The 20,531-nt window shown below is 38.7% G+C and overlaps 2 protein-coding genes and 1 long non-coding RNA gene across 4 annotated transcripts in view; 2 read left to right on the top strand and 1 right to left on the bottom strand.

The window, feature by feature from the left end:
• Nucleotides 1-717: 717 nt before the first annotated feature.
• sat2a.1 (spermidine/spermine N1-acetyltransferase family member 2a, tandem duplicate 1) lies at nt 718-17,924 on the top strand. 2 transcript variants are annotated; one of them, XM_032544052.1, is made up of 8 exons: nt 718-729; nt 1,726-1,732; nt 12,009-12,087; nt 12,388-12,439; nt 13,040-13,123; nt 14,849-14,950; nt 15,064-15,104; nt 15,339-17,924. In XM_032544052.1, exons 3-8 carry the CDS (start codon nt 12,025-12,027, stop codon nt 15,504-15,506), a joined length of 510 nt encoding a protein of 169 aa, XP_032399943.1. In that variant the 5' UTR covers nt 718-729; nt 1,726-1,732; nt 12,009-12,024; the 3' UTR covers nt 15,507-17,924. The 2 variants fall into 2 exon arrangements, with proteins under 2 accessions (XP_032399943.1, XP_032399942.1); XM_032544051.1 differs by lacking the exons at nt 718-729; nt 1,726-1,732 and having other exon boundaries at nt 11,874-12,087.
• On the bottom strand, nt 2,334-16,188 carry LOC116706971 (uncharacterized). The gene is made up of 4 exons (XR_004336381.1): nt 16,110-16,188; nt 8,630-8,638; nt 2,676-2,679; nt 2,334-2,345 (listed from the first exon to the last, which is right to left on the bottom strand). It is a non-coding gene; the product is annotated as an uncharacterized LOC116706971 (long non-coding RNA).
• Nucleotides 17,925-19,019: 1,095 nt separating the features above from the next.
• tnfsf12 (TNF superfamily member 12) overlaps nt 19,020-20,531 on the top strand; it is a 6,444-nt gene continuing 4,932 nt past the window's right edge. Inside the window, exon 1 of the mRNA XM_032544050.1 lies at nt 19,020-19,764. Coding sequence (XP_032399941.1) covers nt 19,591-19,764 — 174 coding nt within the window. The 5' untranslated portion in view covers nt 19,020-19,590. The remainder of the gene's footprint in view (nt 19,765-20,531) is intronic.

Raw genomic sequence — 20,531 nt, 5'->3', positions numbered from 1 at the left:
TGTGTGTGTGTGTGTGTGGGTGGGTGTGGGTGTGCCTGGCTGGGTGTGCCTGATGTGGGGAAACAGTACGGCCCCTGTTTCTCCTGGGTTTGGCCCAACAACAGTTAAGTTCTGAACGTCACACTCGCCTCATGCCTAGCAGTACACACTGGAACTATTCTTGGGGCACCGGTGACATAATGGACCATCTCATACAGGCACCCACCCTTTGTACGTGTCTCACAACGAGCAGCCAGAACAGAGTCAGCATCCAAACTGTGGCACAGGCAGCTCTAGAGCTCGTTTTGGTTTTTTTAGAAATATTGCATCTTGCTAAAGACCATCTGAATGGGAATGTTGGTCGACAACTATTAGATAGATTGATGTGAAATATTGTACATACTTGATGCTCCCTAGAGGATGAATCCAAATGACTTGGATGATTCCCAGATTTTTTTCCTCTAGCTACACCATTTGGATGGATTGACATTCAATTTTCCTTTCCCCACCCCCATGAAATTTGCACCAAATTGTGGACATATATTTATGGTTCCCAGGCAATATATCCTAAAAACTTTAGTGATCCTGTGAATTTTGCTACAGTGTCACCGTGAGGTTTGTTTTTCAGTGTAATTTCTGAAAAATTATTATGCCATGATATTTAGGACAGATATTAATGTTCCCATCAAGATGAAATTAAATTGTTCTGCTAAAAACATTAGCATTTTTGCCATTTGTCATTGTGAGCATGTGAGCTTGCTACCACAGTGCCTAAGTACAGCCTCCCAGATGGCTGCAGTTTTGTTTAATATTCATGGAGCAGAAGAATTTGCAGCTATTTAAACCATTATTTTTAAATGTCAATCCTTCAGAATCAAAGAAAAAAAGTCTTTTTTTAGACTTGACAACTAGCTACAAAACATTAGTATCAATGGGTGTGAGCGCTATTACAGACACACCCAATTGTTCAGAAACTATTTGGCAGCCATTAATTCAAATGTCTCACATGCTACTTGGGTATGAAAACATCCAAATTTCTAATCATCTCAGGAGGTAATTATATTCATTGTGGGGAAACAAAGACAATCTCTGACTACAGCGAGAGGCAGGGGGAAGGAAAATGGACGGTTTAAGAAAGCAACACTTAATGATAAAACAGCTGTTTGAATAGTCAAAGTCAACACGGTTCACAGTTGAGCTGGGTGGAAATTTGGGAATTTCAAGGAACAAGATCACAGCCTGTCTTTGACAAGACAGGAGTAAGTCGCTGAGAGTGGAAAATTAAGCATTTGTTGATGAGATTAGCAAAATTAAGCATTTGTTGATGAGATTAGCTTCTAATTCATACTAAAGATAGGGACCAACTGACCCAGACCTAAAGGCTATTACACCTCTAGTGTACCAGTCTTAAAGCTCAGAGGTGTTGTTCTAAGAAGCCGGTTTATTGAGTGATCTGGATTCTTAGAACAGTCACCAGCATTAACAGGGTTTTGGTTGTTATACAGTTTCTTGAAAATTAGAACAGGGATGTAATTCTTCTATTATTGGAAGCAAGGCAAACACATACAATTTAGGAAGTAAACTGACCCTATGTACATAGCCTCCCACCCGTTTGTGGTAGAAATGTTTTATGCCCAGTTCCCTTTTTCTAAACTGCTGTAAATCAATTTTCATTGGCCTTTATTGATGTATATCTACAGTAGCTATGCTTGTCAATAATCTCAGTGTGTCATTGACCAAAAAAAGCACATCACAATCTGTACCTGGCACCATTAAAACCAGTGCTATGAAAAGAATGTACTTTTACTTTCAAATGATAATTACCAGAGCTGTCAATCACATTTTAGCTACATTGCTAGCGTGAAAAAAATGTCATCATGTCTTGAACACACTAAATTTAGATTGTTGAACAATATACCATTATATATACTATTCACATTATACCTGCTAAACATTCGCACGTTATTGTCAGCATAGCATTTAAGCTAAGCTATAAGTGCCAGTGTGCTTACAGTAAAGTCAATGATTGTATACAGCCTCACAAAGCATGGCTGTAGACTCTTAGTATTGTTAACATACCTACTGAACTAATAAACAGTAAACTCGGAATAGGTTTAACCATGTCTAAAGCAAGTAAACATTATATAACTATTGAAATAATTGAATGTTTACAGCTGCCATTTTGGAAGTAAATAATAAGACATATGTGGCTATGTTAGCGTCATTACTTATTTATTTTTATGGTTTGACAGCTCCTGGGTTGTTTGAAGATGACAGGTAGGTTGTTTCTAGAATTGTACTAACAATTCTTATTAAAGATTTTATAATTTCTGTTTCATTCTGACCTTGTGGCGTAACTTGTGTTACTGTCTTATGTTGTTTGTCTGTAACGACTTGTTATTGCTGCTTTTCTTGGCCAGGACATGCCTAAAATTACATTCCTTATGGTTTTAATGGTTAAATTACACTGAAATCGTAATAGAAAATATTGTAATGTACGTCCAAACCCTGGTCCTTCAAAATGTCACATTTGTGCCAAATAAGATAGATCTTTATTGATCCACAGAAGGGAACAATAAAAAGGTTTATCTTGGTAACATCATGATTATGACTGTCAGATACGATGTTGGCAAGTCATTTTCCAGCCTCATTTCTTGTCACACCAGCTTTTGTTGTTTTTTACTCAAATACCACACACACCTGTACAGTTTGTTCCAGCAGAGCGTCTACCTGTAAGAGGAAGTTGGACAAGGCGTGGAGATATGAAAACAGGCACCCTGTACTGTTCTCAAATATCTACTACAATAGAGAACACTATGGGAGGAGTTCTTTTATTTGGTCCATGTATGGTATGACAAGTGTCCTGCATGACAAGTGGGTTAAAGAGTCATCCAATTCAAGGCTCGTAATCACAGCATAGGTGTGTTGTGCATAGTTTTGTCTGTTAATCTTTAGCTGTTACATGTCTCAATTGTGAGCGGGATTTAGCTTTTTCATGGCAAAGTACTACAGAAAACAATAACTAACTCTCTGTCAATGTAAATGCAGAAGTTCCAGTGAGTTGGTGGGATCACAAGTTCCGTATCGGAAATATGACATAGCCTAACTTGTGTTATGAAGACTACAGATAATACAGGATGTTGGTATTATGGGAAACCGTAAGAGTTTCTCAGTTAATGCATGCTTTAATGTGTATAATAGTTGCTGTTCCAGTGAAAGTTACTGGATTGACTCATGTAAATCAAAGTGTTTACCCGCACCCTGGTCACACCTTCAAGTACAAAAGGCCTCTGGTTTCATAGAAGGAAATGGCTCAGTTACTCAGAAGAGAAGTGGTCGTCGGAGGGGGTCCATTGTATCTGCTGGCTTCATAGTCAGGTTTTCCTGTTATTCGCATTAATTCAAAGAATCAAATCTGAGGAAATGACTAACGAAGGAGAAAAAGAAGAAATGGGTGGCTGCTTCATTTGATAACTTAGATATTCTCAAAAATTGTGAATTCACAGTCTGACAGGGTTTATAACTTTACAGGAGCGTTATTGCCACCTTAAAACCCTTCTAAATCTCACACACACATCCCATTTTTTGGCTGCAGCTGGAGCTTTGATGTCTCTTTACAGTAAAGCTTTAAAGGAGAGGCGATTTCCTCAGGATGTTGCTACAGTAGCTTGTGTGCGTCTGTGTGCTTGGAGTTTAAATACGCTACGTGCATTTCACAAGCTGCTGGTTTTGTGGAAATATAAGAATTTGGGGATTTGATGTATCGCCCCTTGTTTACAGTTCTCAGAATGAACATGAAAAGTATGTTTGCTTGGTATGTGCCACAGAGATGAAAAAATAAAACAGGTGATTAAATATTTACCCTTATAGGTATCATACACTGAAAGTGTATTTTTCGGACTTGTGCATGGATAATAAAACATCATCGTACATTTCCAATCAATCCAAAGCGGCTGCTTTAAGGTAAGGTAACCAGATTTCTCTGACAAAATCCGGGGACATTTTCAGCTCAGAAGCGTATATAACTCCAAATCATGTCATGTTTTTATGTTTGTAAAACTGAAAACGGGGACACTAGACCTAGAGTCTTATACTTGATACTTGACAGTCACTACACTTTATATCTTTGACTTTATATTTTTGATATTTTATACTGTTATATTCTTATATTTTTTGTCACTACACTAGACAGTCACTACACTTTATATCTTTGACTTTATATTTTTGATATTTTATACTGTTATATTTTATACTGTTATATTCTTATATTTTTTTGTCACTACACTAGACAGTCACTACACTTTATATCTTTGACTTTATATTTTTGATATTTTATACTGTTATATTTTATACTGTTATATTCTTATATTTTTTGTGTCAACACTGCAAAGGGATTGCTTTAATCTCGTTGCACACGTACCCTGTACTTGTGTATAATGACAATAAAGGCATTCTATTCTATTCTATTCTAGAGCTGTTCTCATTAGGGGCTGAGCCCCCCCCCTAAGAGTCTGATCCTAGAATCACTCCTGCTGCTTCTTTTTACCTGTACTCCACTACACCTCAGAGGGGAACGTTGTAATGTTTACTGGACTACATTTATCTGACAGCTTTTGCTTTGTTGCTTCAGGCTTGTTTCTGCGACAAAAAAAACTATTGAGGAAATATTTTCCTTTGACGTTGATGCAGTATTGAACGAGATCGCTGCAGTCGGCAGCAGAGAAACAAGCTACAATGGAAGTTAATAGGATAATTGTCCAGCTTGTATTTACGTTCAGAAAAGTGCTCGTTTTGCTATTGACAGACAAACATCCTTTTTTAAAACATAAAAGTCAGCGATATTGTGTTAGCTAAACCCACCAGACTCCATGCAAATAATCAGTCATTTTATCATCGTAAAATACGGCTTTCTAAAACAACTGAGCACTGAGCAGCGCTGGCTCTGGCTGTCTTGTTTCTTTCATTCCAATTTCGGGTCTGTCAGTCACAGTGAAAACAGGGGACATTTCCGGGGGACAGGTCACCAAAACCAGGGACTGTCCCCGGAAACCGGGGACGTCTGGTCACCCTACTTTAAAAGGTCTGTTGGACAGTCCACCACTTGTTGTGGTTCAGACTGTTAACATGTGATTTCTTTTCTTTCCATCTATCCCATATAGTCTCGCTTTGCCAAACCCTCCTCCAAAGTGCGCTGAAGGAGGGTCTGGCTATTCCACATAGCATTCGAGGATGGGAGGTAAACATGCTCTGGTTTATTGGCATTTTTTAACCCAATCAGAATCGTCATAGGCGGTGCTATGCTCCGCACAGAGCCGCCACAAAACAGTCATGGAAGAGAAAACTCAGATTGCGCAGATACTCTAGCTAGCTGTCTTAATTTACACTGCAAAGATCTGAGGAGCAGTCAAAAGTAGTCCTAATTAATTCAGCGAATTTAAAATTCCAACACAACAAAAGCGTAAGGAAACGGAAAATACATGCATCTGGTGGAATTTCCTAAGGCACCGGAGCATTCCCGAAAGTGTACCATCAAGGATATAGACTAATCCCAAATTACGTTAACGTGGCATGGTGCAAATTAGCAAATAGTAGCGTGCTAGTAAGCTAAACTAAGAAGGGGAACATAGTAAACATTATTCATGCTAAACATTATCACTTTAACATTGTTGTAGCGAGCATGGTAGCATGCTACATTAGCATTTAGCTCGAAGCCCAAAATACAGCCTCACAGAGCTGCTAGCAGGATTTTAAACTCTTTGAGTCTGTTTTTTCTTTCTATAGAGCCTTTTTATTGCTTGGGAACTGCCTGGCTCCGAATTTAACCTCTCGTCAGCTACTGGTATCAGCAACAACAAACAAAGTGGGACTCATTTAGAAAGTTCATGATAGTTTAAAAACGTCTATATCAGGAAGTGCTAATCTGTTTGCAAATATGTGAGAAAGCAGCCCGAAGGCTTGAAGGAGTATTATTACGCGTACACAAGATTTACACGTAAAACTGTGTCTGCAAACTTCAGTTGACCTCAGATTTCACCTGCCCTGCTGCTTAAACAGGACAGAATATCTTTTGCGACACACAGACCCGGGATCAAAAAGGGAAGCTGTAGATGTTATCAGGGGATTAGAAATATGAGGTCTGTAAATAACACTTTTTATTTGAGTTCTATAACTTATCCCAGATGGATAGCACACATGGGCTGTTTGCCAATAGCTTCCAGAAAGTGAAGTGTACCTTTTCCAAGATTATTTGACTGGACATTGACTTCTGTCTTTTCCTTAAAGGAAAGCTAGTTGTCTATTTATCTTTACCGAAAATGTACCTGCAGTGTTATTGTTTAATTTCTTACAGCACGTCCCTCTTGGCCAAGGTCCCATGCCGAGCAAGTGGCCATGTGACCCGACCTTCACAGGAATCACATGACTCAGAATGTCTGAGGGACGTTATGAGGGCTGACCAAAAAAAAAAAAGAAAAGAAAAGATAACAAGAAGGAGCATATGTCAGCCTGACAACCGGCTGCAAAAGTCCTAATAAGGCATGTTAATGGGCCTGTGTGGAGCACAGGGTGAATGACATACAGTGTTTGCTTTTTTTGTCCTCTAGTTATCTTTACATGAGGGTTACGTCAGTCTGCAGATGAGCTAATTTCCTTTCTTCTTTTTTCTTTTCCTGACTGAGCTAACTGGTTGGGGGTTTTAGGTATAATAACACGAGCAGACCAGACAGGAGGAAGGGTTTATCTGGGGGAATTTCTTAAATCATGTCATTCTGATCATAACTTTTGAAATAGGTGTATTTACTACTAACACTACTGCTAGCAGCAGGAAATTGTATGCCAAAAATGGACCAAGCAGTTTTCCGTTATGTTACATCTATGAATGCAAATAAAAGTAAAAATGGATTGTAATGTTTTCTCTTGAGGTCACTGTATTCCCAGAGTGAGCTATTTATAATAAGTAAATAGAAGCCATCGGACCACTTGAATAGCTGTGCTTTGCATTCATGTATCCTAATTGGGTAGCTAGTTATGGAGGGCACTTAATTAAAAAGTGCAATAGTGTCCAAAAATGGAAATTCTGGAAGCTGAAGGAGGGCGTGGGGAAGATGTCAGCAGCCACTCTTATTTTGTTTTGTCTGTATTTCAGTTCTTTTCACTGCATTTTTTTTTTGTGGCTGTTGACACTTTTAGCTCTATTTAGAAATTGATAAATGTGGTGTTGACTGCTTTGTTGTTCAAATGCGCTTGAGCTCAGGGACCAATCAGAATCTAGACTAAACAGGAAGAGGAGATGGCTTCCTGTCCAGCCCTGAAGGAGATGACTCTATTGAATCCAGCAGTGAACTGAGAAACAATGGCATGATGTATTTGAAGTAAAAACTCAAGTTACAGCCCAAAAATTCAATATAAATACCGGCATTAAATTAAAATTGGAATAAGGTTTATTTGGATGTACTTTTCCATGCTTTTAAATCTTCAAACAATTAACTAAACAGCATATCGGGTTGTTTTAATGAGCCCAACAGAACATGGCTGTGAAGCTTTTTGCAAATGGACCCGCTAAAGTTGGCAAATGAAATGCCATCATTTTTATTAATTATGGTGTGAATAATGTCAGTTTTCTGTAAAATGTGGTCTATTCATTATTGCTGAACAGAAGTGACACGGTCTTGGGTTTGTGTGCTGCATCATAATACTGTATATGACAAAAAATATCACCAGTGTGTCCTGAAGTGACAAATGTTTTTTTTACTTACTAAAAATGATAAATAAATTAAATAAATAAAAGTAGCTTCCTGAAAATGCATTTTTCAGATAACCCAATGGGTTTTTTAATTGATAATTTATTTTAGGAATCAAGAACATTTTCTCCATCCATAAAAGGAACACCTAATCCTTAAATTAGAAAAAAAATAAAAATGACCAAATTTGGAGATACACATACTGCATTTTTTTTTAAATACCTTTAGCAAAAATCTAAATATAACGTTGGAGAAAACTACAAAATCTTACTAAAACATAAATGATTATCTCCCCTTGTATTATCTCGACAACCACTTTGTTTCTTTTGAGCAGCTGGTAAAACAATATAATATTCCCAGAATGCATTTCTAACTGAGTCGGTACAACAACCAAGGTGAATTCTCCACTGGTTGATCACAGTGACAACAGGAATTCAGGAAGTCACAGCTACTGGCCAAGACATTTTCAAATCATAACTTTCCCATAAAATATATTTTTTTATTGATTTAACTTGATACAACATGTATATTTGTTTTATTTGTTTCAGAGGCACTTGCAGTCTGATTTGGTTACCTTTGGAAAGAGCCGGGCTAGCTGTTTCCCCCTGATTCCAGTCTTTATGCTATGCTAAACTAAGTGGCTGCTGGCTGAAGTACCTTCTCACCTCACTGTGGGCAAGAAGGCGAGTAAGTGTATTTCCAAAAATGTCTTTCAAAAACTATTCTTGTAAGCTAAAGGGGTTTACAACAAACATGATACGTTATTTTTGATTTTGAGATACATTATGGTGAACTTTGGTATCATTAGTGATGTAACCTGGGGTAATCGGGTATTTCGGGTCCTTCAACATCTGACGCCCTCGCTCTGGCAACTCATGCATTGTGTCCCAGCAACAGATCACAGAGCTTACAAAAAAACACTAGCGCTTTGAGTAGCTGTTAAGAATTGAAAAGCGCTATATAAATACAGCCCATTTACATTTTTACATTTAGAATTGTGCTTTACTTGCACACCAAGTACCATTTTCTCTGGGTTTTTGTAGCATTTGTCAGATGTGCCTAGTATGAGGCCCCACTCTCTCTTACTCACAATCCACTGACTAATACTGTCTACAATGTTTCTGCTTCTGGCTGCCTGTGAGTCCTCAAGTGCGTCTGTAAAAACGGTCAGGGGTGTCTTACGCACGTCATCAGCTAACTCCATGGAGGCCGGCTGATGAAAATGGTGGCAAAGCTCTGTTTTTTCTGCTTGCGTCGTATGAAGGAGCCGTTAGTCAGTCCCAAAGAGCAACACCGTCTTGCTGGAGCTATTAATAGCCACGAAGACAGCCTTATTCCTTCAGGAGAAAGCTGGCAGGAGCATTTGAAGCCAGCCCAGCAAAAAAAAAAAACCTTCCCCTGTTCATTTCCTCCCCACCCTCCGCTCTGCAGAATGCAGTGTACTGTGACAAATCTCTCATAAATGTATTTTTAGCCCCAAGCACACCACAGTCTTCTATATATTCTGTGATTTATGTATATAATTAACACATAAATAACCAAAGGCAGTGAGGTAGACCTAGTTATTAGCATGTTATTTGTATTTCTAAACATTCATCATCGGCTGAATCTTTCATCAATTATTAGTTTGAACCAGACTTCACACATGGCTTAACCAGCTGTGGTTTTTGTGTCGTCTGGTTTCACTCAGAATCATTACACTTCTCTTTAACCAAACAGAGAAAGTTAACTCCAACTGGAGCTCTGTGGCTTAATAAAGAGATATAACGGCGAAAACACATCAAGAAGTAGTTCATAAACACTGGTGAACAATAAAAATGTATCATTTTCGGCTGTTATATGGTTACAAGTTGAGTTTGTTTTCTTTGACTATTCCTATTCTTTAAGCTGTAGGTTATTCTATTAAATAGCTGTGAATGAAAATGTTAATCCCAAGGGTAACAGTTTGACTTGAAGTTAGGTGTCACTACATTAGCTTTACATAAGGGTCTCACAACATAGTTTGGACTTAAAAGATTGTTTTTATAGGAGCGTTTCCATGGCCTTGAGGTAAAAGATGCATTACATATAATGGCAACATCAATATTATTTAACATCAGCTGTGAACCCCATCTTTCCTGTTTGTTTTCCTAATTTCAAATAAGCAAAGAATACCAAAAATATTTAAGTGTTTTATTTCATTCATTTTCCATTTTTATGTCAGAATTGAGGATAGGCTGCCTAACAATGACATCTTCAGACTGAAACTGAATAATCATTTAGTGATTCTACTCATATTTCAAACAGACAAACACAGAGTGTCATGTTGAGTCTACTGATGTGCCTGCTGAAGCTCATTATGTAGCAGCTGGTTTCAAACAATGAGGTCATAAATTAGGTATTTTAATAGAGCCGCTTCTCTTTTTATGAGAAAATGTCATATATTTGTCTCAAACAGGATGTCTGAGTCATGGAAATTGATTTGGCAGGCTTTCACGAGGAAAGACAGGTTAGTTATATCATTAAGATCTACTGCTTACTTTTATGTTAATTTACTTCCGATCTATATGGTTCTTTAGAGATAGCAACCAAACGATTCATTCATGTGGTTGTTTTTTTTGCAAATACCCCAATGTATTTTCAGTTCCTCAAACTCTGGTTGGGGGGGGGGAACACTGTTAAACTCATGAGATCAATCTTATTTCAGGCAAAGTTCACACTTCGATGACATGTCTCTACTGGCCGTCATCACAATGAGTTTAACTAAAGATAACCTCTCCGGTTGTGACAACTACTGTGAAATTCTGCTTTTTATTAGTTTTGAATGATTTCTGTGGAAAGAAATCGGTGGGAAAACAAATAAATCTTAAGTATAATGAAATGAAACAGCCATCCACCCATGCAGACACACAGAGGCCTACAGTATGCATCATGCTAATTATGAATAAAACATAATCTTGTGTTTAGGAATAATAACTCAATGTTTAGATCATAGCAGCTCCACTCAAGAGTTAGGCTCTTCTCCAGAATGCAATGCTATTATGTGTTACTGAATATTAAATGATAAACGATGATTTGGCTACTGAGAACAAAGTATTTAAGCCTTAGCAATGGAGAAGGTGAACCATATTTAATACTGACCCCACAGAAGTGCATATATTTATCTGAGCTTAACAGAGACATAAACAAGGCCAAAAGTCTTGGTAGGGCCCCCTAGGGACTGAAATGCTAATAACACATCGCACAACTCAAGTGTTGGATGGAGCAGATGACAGAATACTACTATGAATATTACCATGAGGAAAAGCCATGGAGGGGTCATGTAAAACAAAGGGCTTCATTCCCTTAAATATAAATGCTCTCAGCAAAATTCATGACAATTTGGCATGGAAGTTATGACTTATCTATACGCAAAATTGATTGATTGAAATTTTAGCCTGAAAATGTGGGAAAACGGTGGCCTGGAAAAAGATCAGGGGGTCAACAACAACACAAGTAACCAGTCAAGGGGAAACTTCACAGTGGCACTTTACAGGTCAAAACCATCCTCCCAGAATAGAAATTCAGTGTTGAACAGACCGACTGACTGACTGACTGACAGCGCCATCCTTAGGCCAGAGTATAACTTAGTTTGTAGGAAAAATAGTTCATGCCACCCAAAACACACACACACAAATATATATATATATATATATATATATATATATATATAGCTCAGGGTTGTATAATTTTTATAGAAAAATCAAGCCACAGTATGACTTAATCATGGGTAGCAATTTAGATGACACAAACCTAAAAATATAAGGTATAAGGTACTATTTAATAATAAATTATCCATTGTAATGGATTAATAAGTAACTAGCTTTAGTAAACATACTTTATGGATAAGTTCAAATCCATTAATATGTTCAATAGACGGTTGTTAAAATCCCTCAGTATGGTTTAAATCCTTCTGGAAAAGGGCTGCAGAGAAAGTACATTTTGTACTTTGAGAGTAAATAGTCTTTAAAAAAAATTAACTGACATAACACAACCCTGGGAATGGTAGTTTTCTTGCATATATGGAGGTTGCTGAGGTTCTGGTCCAACAAGATAGGCTATATAAACAAATTTAACAGCCTAAAGAACGTTTTCTAATCGTGAGTGCGCCTATATTCGTGCCCCCTCCCTCCCCGAACCCCCAGTGCGCTTTCAGCTCAGTTATCTTCCTGTTTTGGTAGGACGTGAAGAAGAGGACAGCTGCAGACCTCCACGGTCATTTTTCACGTTACCTCCGTCCAAATCCACAGTCGTGGAACCGCCACACACCGTGAGCATATCGCACAACATGGACTTCTCTATCCGTGCATCCAACGTGGAGGACTGCAAGGACATCGCGCGGATGATCGTGGTGAGGGGAAACGTGCAGTGCAGCCGTAGGACATGACTCGGAAGACATTTGGTCGCCTATGACTCGGGCTTACGTCAGTAGATGCGATCAGCATCATTGATGTTATTGTATCAATATATTTTGAAGACGTTTATATTAGAGCGCACACCAGATGTGTATGCTCCATGATCCATTTGGTATAGGCTAACTGACAGGTATTTAGGTTAGGAGTTTTATATTTATATATATATATATATACACACACTGTATATGTATTTTACGGTAGTGCAAACTAATGGTTTTTGTATTTATTTTTCACAGGAGTTGGCTGAATATGAGAAAGTTGCAGATCGTGTCAAAATTACACAGAGAGGTAGGCTACTGTATAAAGAGCTCTGCAAAAAATGATCTGTTGTAGTTCTCTGCTTTGACATATAGGCCTGTACATTTATTTACCCTTCATAGAAAAACGATGAAATCCAGTTAAGGTCAGACAATATTCAATTATGGATGGAGTTCTTTGTTAAACTTGGAACAAAATCAAACCTCAAGACAGAGTCCATTTAGTAGCTTTTGATTATAATCACAATCTCGATGAGCACCCACGTGTGCCAGACTGCCGGTAGGCTACCGGTAGCTACATGCATTTAAAAGTAAAGACTGCAATTGGTTCTAAGTGGAGCGTCTGTTACAGTGTGATTGGTTCTGTCGCTGTCAGTCCCCTGCTCCAATCATTCTTTACTTTTCATCTCAAATCCTATCTGTATTTTAGAGTTTGGCTGCAGCCTGGAGACCTCCGTCTCCCGAGCTTCGACTTTTCAAAATAAAAGCTTGCGTCTGGTCCGCTATGTCTTCGTAGGGTGGCCTATACTTTGTTGTTTTTTTGGCATGTTTTTGAGTTTTTATCTCACTTTCAAGAAAAACTATCACCAGCATATCGCATATAATCTTTTTTTTGTATTTTTATATGCAGACTTGGAGCAGGACGGCTTCTCCAAGAACCCGTTCTTCCATGGGATTGTCGCTGAGGTGCCAGAACAGCACAAAACCAAAGAAGGTGAGGGGGAAACCATCAAAAACGCTGTAAACTTCACTACTGTTAAAATCAATCAAATTTGGGGGAGCGATGGAGTTGTAGGCCCTACACATCTTCATCTCATACAAAACAAAACAAAACAAAAAAAAAAACTCATGGCCAACATTACATTACTCTCTGATCAGTGATGCAGCAAGTAGATTGATCACCTCTCCAAAGGGAAATGCCCGTTTGGACTAGAAGTAACATAGGCCCAACAAGACTGACTGGCTGAACACGACAGACCAGAACTGCTGAATGCAGGCCTACTGACGACAAGGGACGCAGTGACAAGCCCTTTCAGAACAGTAGGATTTCCAGTTACTGAGTGAAGTATCAGTGTATCCATCCATCATCGTCCACTAAGTGAAATAAAAACTACATATTTATTTTAATTAGGGGCAACCTACCTAATAAGATTCGATAAGTGATTCAGACTAGATAAAATGCTATCAAACCCCTTCGCTAAGGCTGCATCCGAATTTCCATAAGAACATGCTATTTAGTAGGCTAAAACAGTATGCAAGATTTTTTAGTGTGTCCAAAACCTTAGTATGAAACCTAAATAGTAGTACGCAAATTCCATGCTATTTCCGATAAAATATTAAAGTATGTAATACCGAACAGTACGCCCGCATAAATATCCCACAATGTAATGCGACAGTAACGACAACATTCATAACAGACAAATGGACAGACACCGAGGCGCTCTGTAACGTCAATAACGCTCTAATTTACATGTCTACATATTTAAATGACGGTTGGTCTAGTTATTTACCTCTTTCAGTAATTTCAGCGTTATCTGGGGATGCCGCGGACGTCGGCAGTGGTTACCAATGTTACGCGTCGTCAACGGCAGGGGGGCTGACGTTGAAAATGATAGTTTAGTGCGTCCTAAAAGATACACACTACTGTTTATTTACACAAAAGTATGTTGAACGATAGTTTACATATTAAATATGTAGTGCAGTGTATGTGATTTCAGATGCAACCCAACTCTACATAGGCTAAAGCATCTTTAAGCTGAAAGACGGCCAACAAAAATCATTAAATACTGCTTTAAAATCCTCAACCAGAATAACTTTTAGAAGTTGAACTAAAAGCCTAAAGTTTAGATATTTAAATAGAGGTTTATTATATTTGATTTCCTGTTTTCCGGTGAAGTCCACTAGTCGAAACACACCTTTCTGTCACATCTACAGCCGTGAAATTAGCTGTGTTCACTTGGAAGGAATAACTGCACATGGGTTGGCACTTGTAAGGACATTTTGAGCATGTTTAGAGGCCAAAAACGTGTTTAAAACATGCCCTGTTTAAGCCTGTTAGGTGCATAATCTAGCAGGAGGATAATTTGGTGTAGGCAGCACTGATTGTTTTCATTTGTCTCTCTACTGACAGCACTCCAAATTTACAAACAACAGAGCTGTATTGAAATTGACTGGAATTCTCCTTTAAGAACAGTACAATAAAATCAATTCAAAAACCAAAAATGTTTAGAGACTGATATGCAGATACAGTATATCTTGAAAAGAAACATATCCTGTGAATATGTATTGTGATATGACCAATACTTAGTAGAAAACTACCTATTAAAATGAATGCACAAGTTTTGTGCTGTTTTCAAAAGTTGATTACTTTTCATTCCCTAGTTCTCTACCATTTCCTGGTGCACTGATTTCACATTTTTTCTTTTTCTCTTTCTTTTAGGCCACACAAAGATAGGATATGCACTTTACTTTTATTCCTACAGCTCATGGTCGGGCAGAGCCATTTATATGGAGGACTTGTACGTGATGCCTGAGTTTAGAGGTACAGCGCAAAAATCTTAAAAAATGTCATTGTTGTTATGGAGCCAATATCATTTGTTAAAATGGCCTAAAGAGAAAAACCTTCTGAAGTAATTCATGGTATCTGTCTTCCAGGCGCGGGCATTGGTAAAGCACTTATGAGCAAGGTAGCTCAGGTGAGTAAAACATCAATCCATAACTTGACTGGGCAAGACATGGATACGTACTGTATACGTTAGCCATGGCGGTTCTCTCTCTTTCTACAAAGAAAAGATAATCCTTTATTGATCCCCAGATGGGGAAATTCAGGAAAGGAGGTTTTGCAACATAATGCATAACATGTCTTGCAGCTTTTATAAATCCCTTATGTCAGCACAGCAGTACTCATGTCTGTCTTCCTGCTCCTGTAGCTGGGGATGGCTGCCGGCTGCAACCAGCTTAACTTCACTGTCCTGAACTGGAACAAACCATCTATGGACTTTTACCTCAGCCAGGGCAGCTTCGACGTCACAGCTGACATGGGCTACCACTGTATGCGCTGCGAAGGAGAGGCGTTGGAGCGCCTGGCCCAGCCATAAGCCCACACTGGGCTCATGACAGCATGACCTTTTCAACCATACGGTCACAGAGTGTAGGGATAGAGCACCACTCATTGGCCCCGTTCCAAAACATGACAATGACAATCGCCAATTTCACTAAGGGCACATTATTTAAATGATTGACTGTTTGTTAAGCCCTACCCCCCCCTTAGTTACTGTTACCACGCCTATCATGTTTTTCAAGCTAGCACAGCAAATATGCAGTGTACATTAATAACAATGGGGGATTTACATTACATATTTTTTTACAATTCCACAATAGGTCATCCGTTTCTCATTTGTAGCATAGGACTGTCGATTGTGTCGGCTGAAATGACAACAGCTGGCAGATTTTATTAGATGCTGTAAGCTAGCATTAGCTAATTAGCCAACTTTTGATTCTTCCCAGCTGACTCTCTTTAAACAGAGTCCTGTAAAATATGCGTACACATGATGGCTACATACATATTTTAATGCTAAAAGACTGAGGCTTAAGCTACATGTCCAGGCAAAAAGCAAGTTGGCGAGATTAGCAAGAGTGAAAATCAAATTCATTAATGAGCAGGATAGGAATGCTAACATTAGCCTAAACTCTGACGTAACGGAATGCCGTTAACTTATTATATGCTCCTTGACTTTAAATAAATGCTCAGTTACTACAGGTGGTAAGCTAGTTTGCCAGGTATGATAATGTTTGCAGCTTACATTGATGTTTTTGGTTTTGGTATGGCATTAAAAAACTATACACGAGGTATCTTCTTACTACAGCCTCACACACACATTACTTCAAAATGTAGCCTACTTGCTGTGCCTTGTTCCTTTTTGAAGAAGGGTTTAGCAAACAGTCAATTGGGTTATTCTCAAGTCAAGGATGCAGTTTTAAGTATTGGAATGGGGCCTATACGCACTATATTTAAAAGAGGCACTAAAATCTGTGTTTTGTGTTTTTCCCTTGTGATGTATGACCCAGAGCATTTTTGATTTTGGTGTTAAAAGGATCAGATAACCTAACCTCTCTTGTGAAAAATGGAAAATATATGGACATGAAAAAGGTCAGACAGGAGTGTGCATATTTATGTTTTTTTTTAGAGAAAGTCCTAACACATCATCTAGAAATGAAATATTTTCTTTTTGCACAAAAATACAGAAAAAAACTAACGCATTGCAAAGCCAAGATGTATGTTTCATTGTACTGTTTAACTGTTGAAAGGAGTGAGTTTATGGTAAGTTATCCCTTTAAATAATCATAAACTATGATAACAGTAACCAAAGAGTCAGTCATGTCTCCCCTTGTCTTCCAGATGAATGCTATGAGTTTCATTTACGTTTAAGCCATGTGGGCTCTAATGGATGCAATTGTGAAGTAAAGGAATCAGTTGAACCTAAACCTACTAATAAACTCTTTGGACTAGCTTCAAGGAAATGAGCCTCAAATCAGACAAAAACGATCCATCTGCTGGAATTTAAAAAGTAAAAGTCTTGGACTGGGTTCAGTCTGTGTCTTTGAACCTGTCCTGCTAAAATGAAAAGGGGCACGATTCTGGTCTGTACTCTGTTTCTAGTCTAATTCTTTTTTTAAGAGGGCTTTCTGTATCATGTCCAGCAATATAATGAAAACAGCCTGAGTTGTGGGTTTTATTTAGTTTGTTTTCTCTCACTCTAAACAAGTAAGAACCTCTGACATTCCTTTGTAGCGTTTTGATTTGCATTTCTTTTCATTGTTTGTTTACTTTAAAAATGATTGAGTGAAGTATGCAGTTTTCTTTTTTAAATTTTCATCTTTGTGATATTGTGTTGTAAATTAGTCATGTTAATGTGGAAAAGTACATTTAATGTGCTGTCAGCATGCTATTACATGAGTGCATCCGCAAAAATCAATAGAGTCTGAGGGCAAATGAAGAGATATTCATAACCTTTTATAATCTTTTCTGCAACTTCCCATCAGAATGCAAGACCCAGAGCTATAAATTACACAATACTGTGTTCCCAGCATGGATTCCTAAAAAAATAATCCGACTTCTACCCTGATTCCTGTCAAATATTTGCAATATATCAGACTTTAAAGATAAAAGGTAAATACAAATACAAAGCATATTTAACTGTTTGGAATTCAGTTTGTAGTTAGCAGGGTGTGTATTATATATAGTGGTTGCTGCACTGTGAAACTGTCAGTATAAATACTAAAACAACCATGTTAATGTACTGGGCTCATTTCCACAACTGTGGTGCTGTTAAGGTGTCTAAAGGGCCTACGTGTGTTACCCAGTTATCATTCACAAGGCAAGATATTTTAAAGGTGTTTTCAAATGCTTACATGCATTGATGTTTATTTTTCTGCCAGCAGAGGCATTTGGTGTGAATGTGTCTGATTTTGTCTCTGAAACAGTTGAAAATAAAGACAATCATAGTTGGGTGGAATCCATGAATACAAAGCTTCTCAGTAACATTGTGCATTTTAGATCTCATCCAATGAGTTTTTACAGGGCTTCATGAGATCATATAAACTCTTCAATCAAAAATGTATTCACAGGTTTTTCACGTGACCAGCAAAGTGTTTGAGGTCACACAAAAAAAACTTTTACTGTCATTTGCTGTAAAAGCAATCCAGATACATTAATTAAAAATGACCAAAAAGAGACAACACGACTACAAAGAAACGCAAAATGTATGGGAAAATTGCATTTAAAAAAAATTGAAACACGTTAGATTTTCTTAAGGGAGGACGCCTAAACCCCCGCCAAATATTGGACGTGCACCCAAGTCTTCCAAAAAGCTAGGAAAACGCTGCTAGATCCTGCAAGAGAAAAGTATTTAGGTTTCCTGTTGCCACCCACTGTTGAAAACCAAGACTGTTTTACTGTTTACTTGTAAACTTGTTTGACTGCTCTGTCTCGTTGACACAAAAGGAAGAAAATCTCTTACACCGCAGTTAAATAACAGTGTTGGGCTACTAGATTTTTGTCATAAACTTGTCTGAATGTCATTTTAATACAATTCCCATTTTGGACAAATAATGATGAGCTTAAAAAGATTTTAAAGTTAAACAAAAGGCAGTATGCAACAGCATTTGACCTATAGGGGGCCTACTAACACAACAATTCCTTTTAATTACGATGTTTTATTGTTTAAAACATTGTTATTTAGGATAGAACTTTAGTCTCAAATAAGCTCAGTGCACATGTAATATAAAAAATGTGCAAATAAAAAAATAAATAATAAAATACAGTAAAACTTCAATGTAATCAACACGTCAAAACTACTTCAACAAAAAGAGGAAGAAATGACAAATGGAATTTGTGCAATGCATAGATGAAAGTATAGGGTATAATTGCTATGCTTTTCTTCTGTATTTTAGATTAAGAAGTTGTCTATAGGGATCAATATCAGTCGTTGACTCGCTTGTTGATGGCACACTGGACGAACAGCATCATCCCCACCAGTCATTACCTAAACACTACAGCCACCGTGTGGTTCCAAGCGGAACTGTTACACGCGTGACTGGCACATATTTTCAAGGCATGCAAGTTGATGAAAGTGACTCGAGAGGCAGAGGAAGCCGCGGTGCTCACCTAGTTGGTTTTTAACGGCGGATGCTCGCCGGTATCACAACATCAGAGCTCACCGAGGGCGCGCGGAAAGTTCACCTCAAAGTCTGTCTGTGTGGGAATGCACGCCCATGTGTGCTCAGTCTGTCTGTCTAATAGAGTGACCCCCCAGCGCGCAGTTTAAAGGGAAGACAAGAGAGCTGAGTCAACGTATCACAAGGAGAACGATGCAACAGTTGACGTGCGCAAGTTGCAGTTTTCTTGTATTTGGAGGCACGCGGTGGACGGGGGCTTTGATCTGTGGGGAAGAAAGATCGGATGATTTGTTGTGTTAAACCCCCTCATCTGTCAGATAAACCGAGCATTATACAGAAAGATCTTCCCGTTTAAAAAGCAGTAGGTTGTCTACTCGCGCGTCTTTCTCATTAAAATGGACATTTGGACAGAAACGCATTTGGAGGGACTTGCTCTGCTGGAATGAAGTTGGAGTGGATTTCGGATGGTCTGCGACGGTGAGTAGCAGTGCAGTCTGCACCAATATGCATCGGATTCTGCAGAGGAGGCGAGTGCGCAAGCTGCGGGTCTTCTGGGCTTCTCTGGCCCTGGTGGCTCTGTCTCTGGCCGCATGCAGCGCGCTTTTTACGGCATGGACTTGGCGACAGACGCGGGACTTGTCTCAGTCCTTTAAGATCCTGCAGGACCGAATGGAGCAGGTTTGTATCATACTTCAAACCCAATCAACTGCAAACATGAACAGCATGCATATTTGTACCAACAATAATATTTACTTGGCCTTCATTGTTAGTTATGTAACTTTTGTTTTGTGGCTGCGGTTACGGGAATCTTCGCGGGGGTTATAGGCTGTGGAAAAATGCAGTTCCACACTTCACCCCCCTTCCCCCTTGCACGTAGGCTACTCTATTCTATTGCACCATTTCTCTGCTTGGCACTTTTATTGCTTACCAATAAGTGCAGTCAGGTTGTGTGGAGTTACTGCTTATTTTTGTGTCCAACCCCTTTCTGCTCCCCCCGCCATGTTTAATTACTCTGGTGCCAGTTGTGCTCCAGTTTTATCTCAATTTACTGGAAAGCCTCAACTATTTGGCATGTGGGTGCTTTATACCCAACTGACTGCGCAGAGGCTTGAGGCGGTGAAACAGGCTGGATGATAAAGTGTGGCAAGTGTAAAGCATTTGCAACATGCACAGCCACTTCTTGTGCACGGGTCAGGATGAACCATGTAGCAGAAACCAGTCCTAAATTATGTGCAATCTCATGCAAAGTGCAGTTTGGAGACTTCTTACACTTGCAGCAAATCTTAGGCTCCAGCACGAGGTTGCATCACAAGGCAAATTATTTCTGTAAAAGCAGCCAAAAGGAGCTGGAAATTCTTCTGGTTTCAAGTCCACAATATTTACAAAACCAGGTTGCACTGGATTTGAAATCAGGAGGACAGGTTGGCTGTGTATCATGTTGACAC

Source organism: Etheostoma spectabile, chromosome 19, assembly GCF_008692095.1.
Source record: "Etheostoma spectabile isolate EspeVRDwgs_2016 chromosome 19, UIUC_Espe_1.0, whole genome shotgun sequence".
NCBI lineage: Eukaryota > Metazoa > Chordata > Actinopteri > Perciformes > Percidae > Etheostoma > Etheostoma spectabile.
The sequence above is the reverse complement of the archived record's forward strand: the minus strand, read 5'-3'. Positions and strand labels throughout refer to the sequence as shown.

Excerpts from the sequence above, each read along its gene's own strand:
- sat2a.1 (XM_032544052.1), top strand. The coding sequence starts at position 12,025 with ATGGACTTCTCTATCCGTGCATCCAACGTGGAGGACTGCAAGGACATC. Across the intron at positions 12,440-13,039 it reads TGTCAAAATTACACAGAGAG|ACTTGGAGCAGGACGGCTTC; the intron begins GTAGGCTACTGT and ends TTTTATATGCAG. Across the intron at positions 13,124-14,848 it reads ACAGCACAAAACCAAAGAAG|GCCACACAAAGATAGGATAT; the intron begins GTGAGGGGGAAA and ends TCTTTCTTTTAG.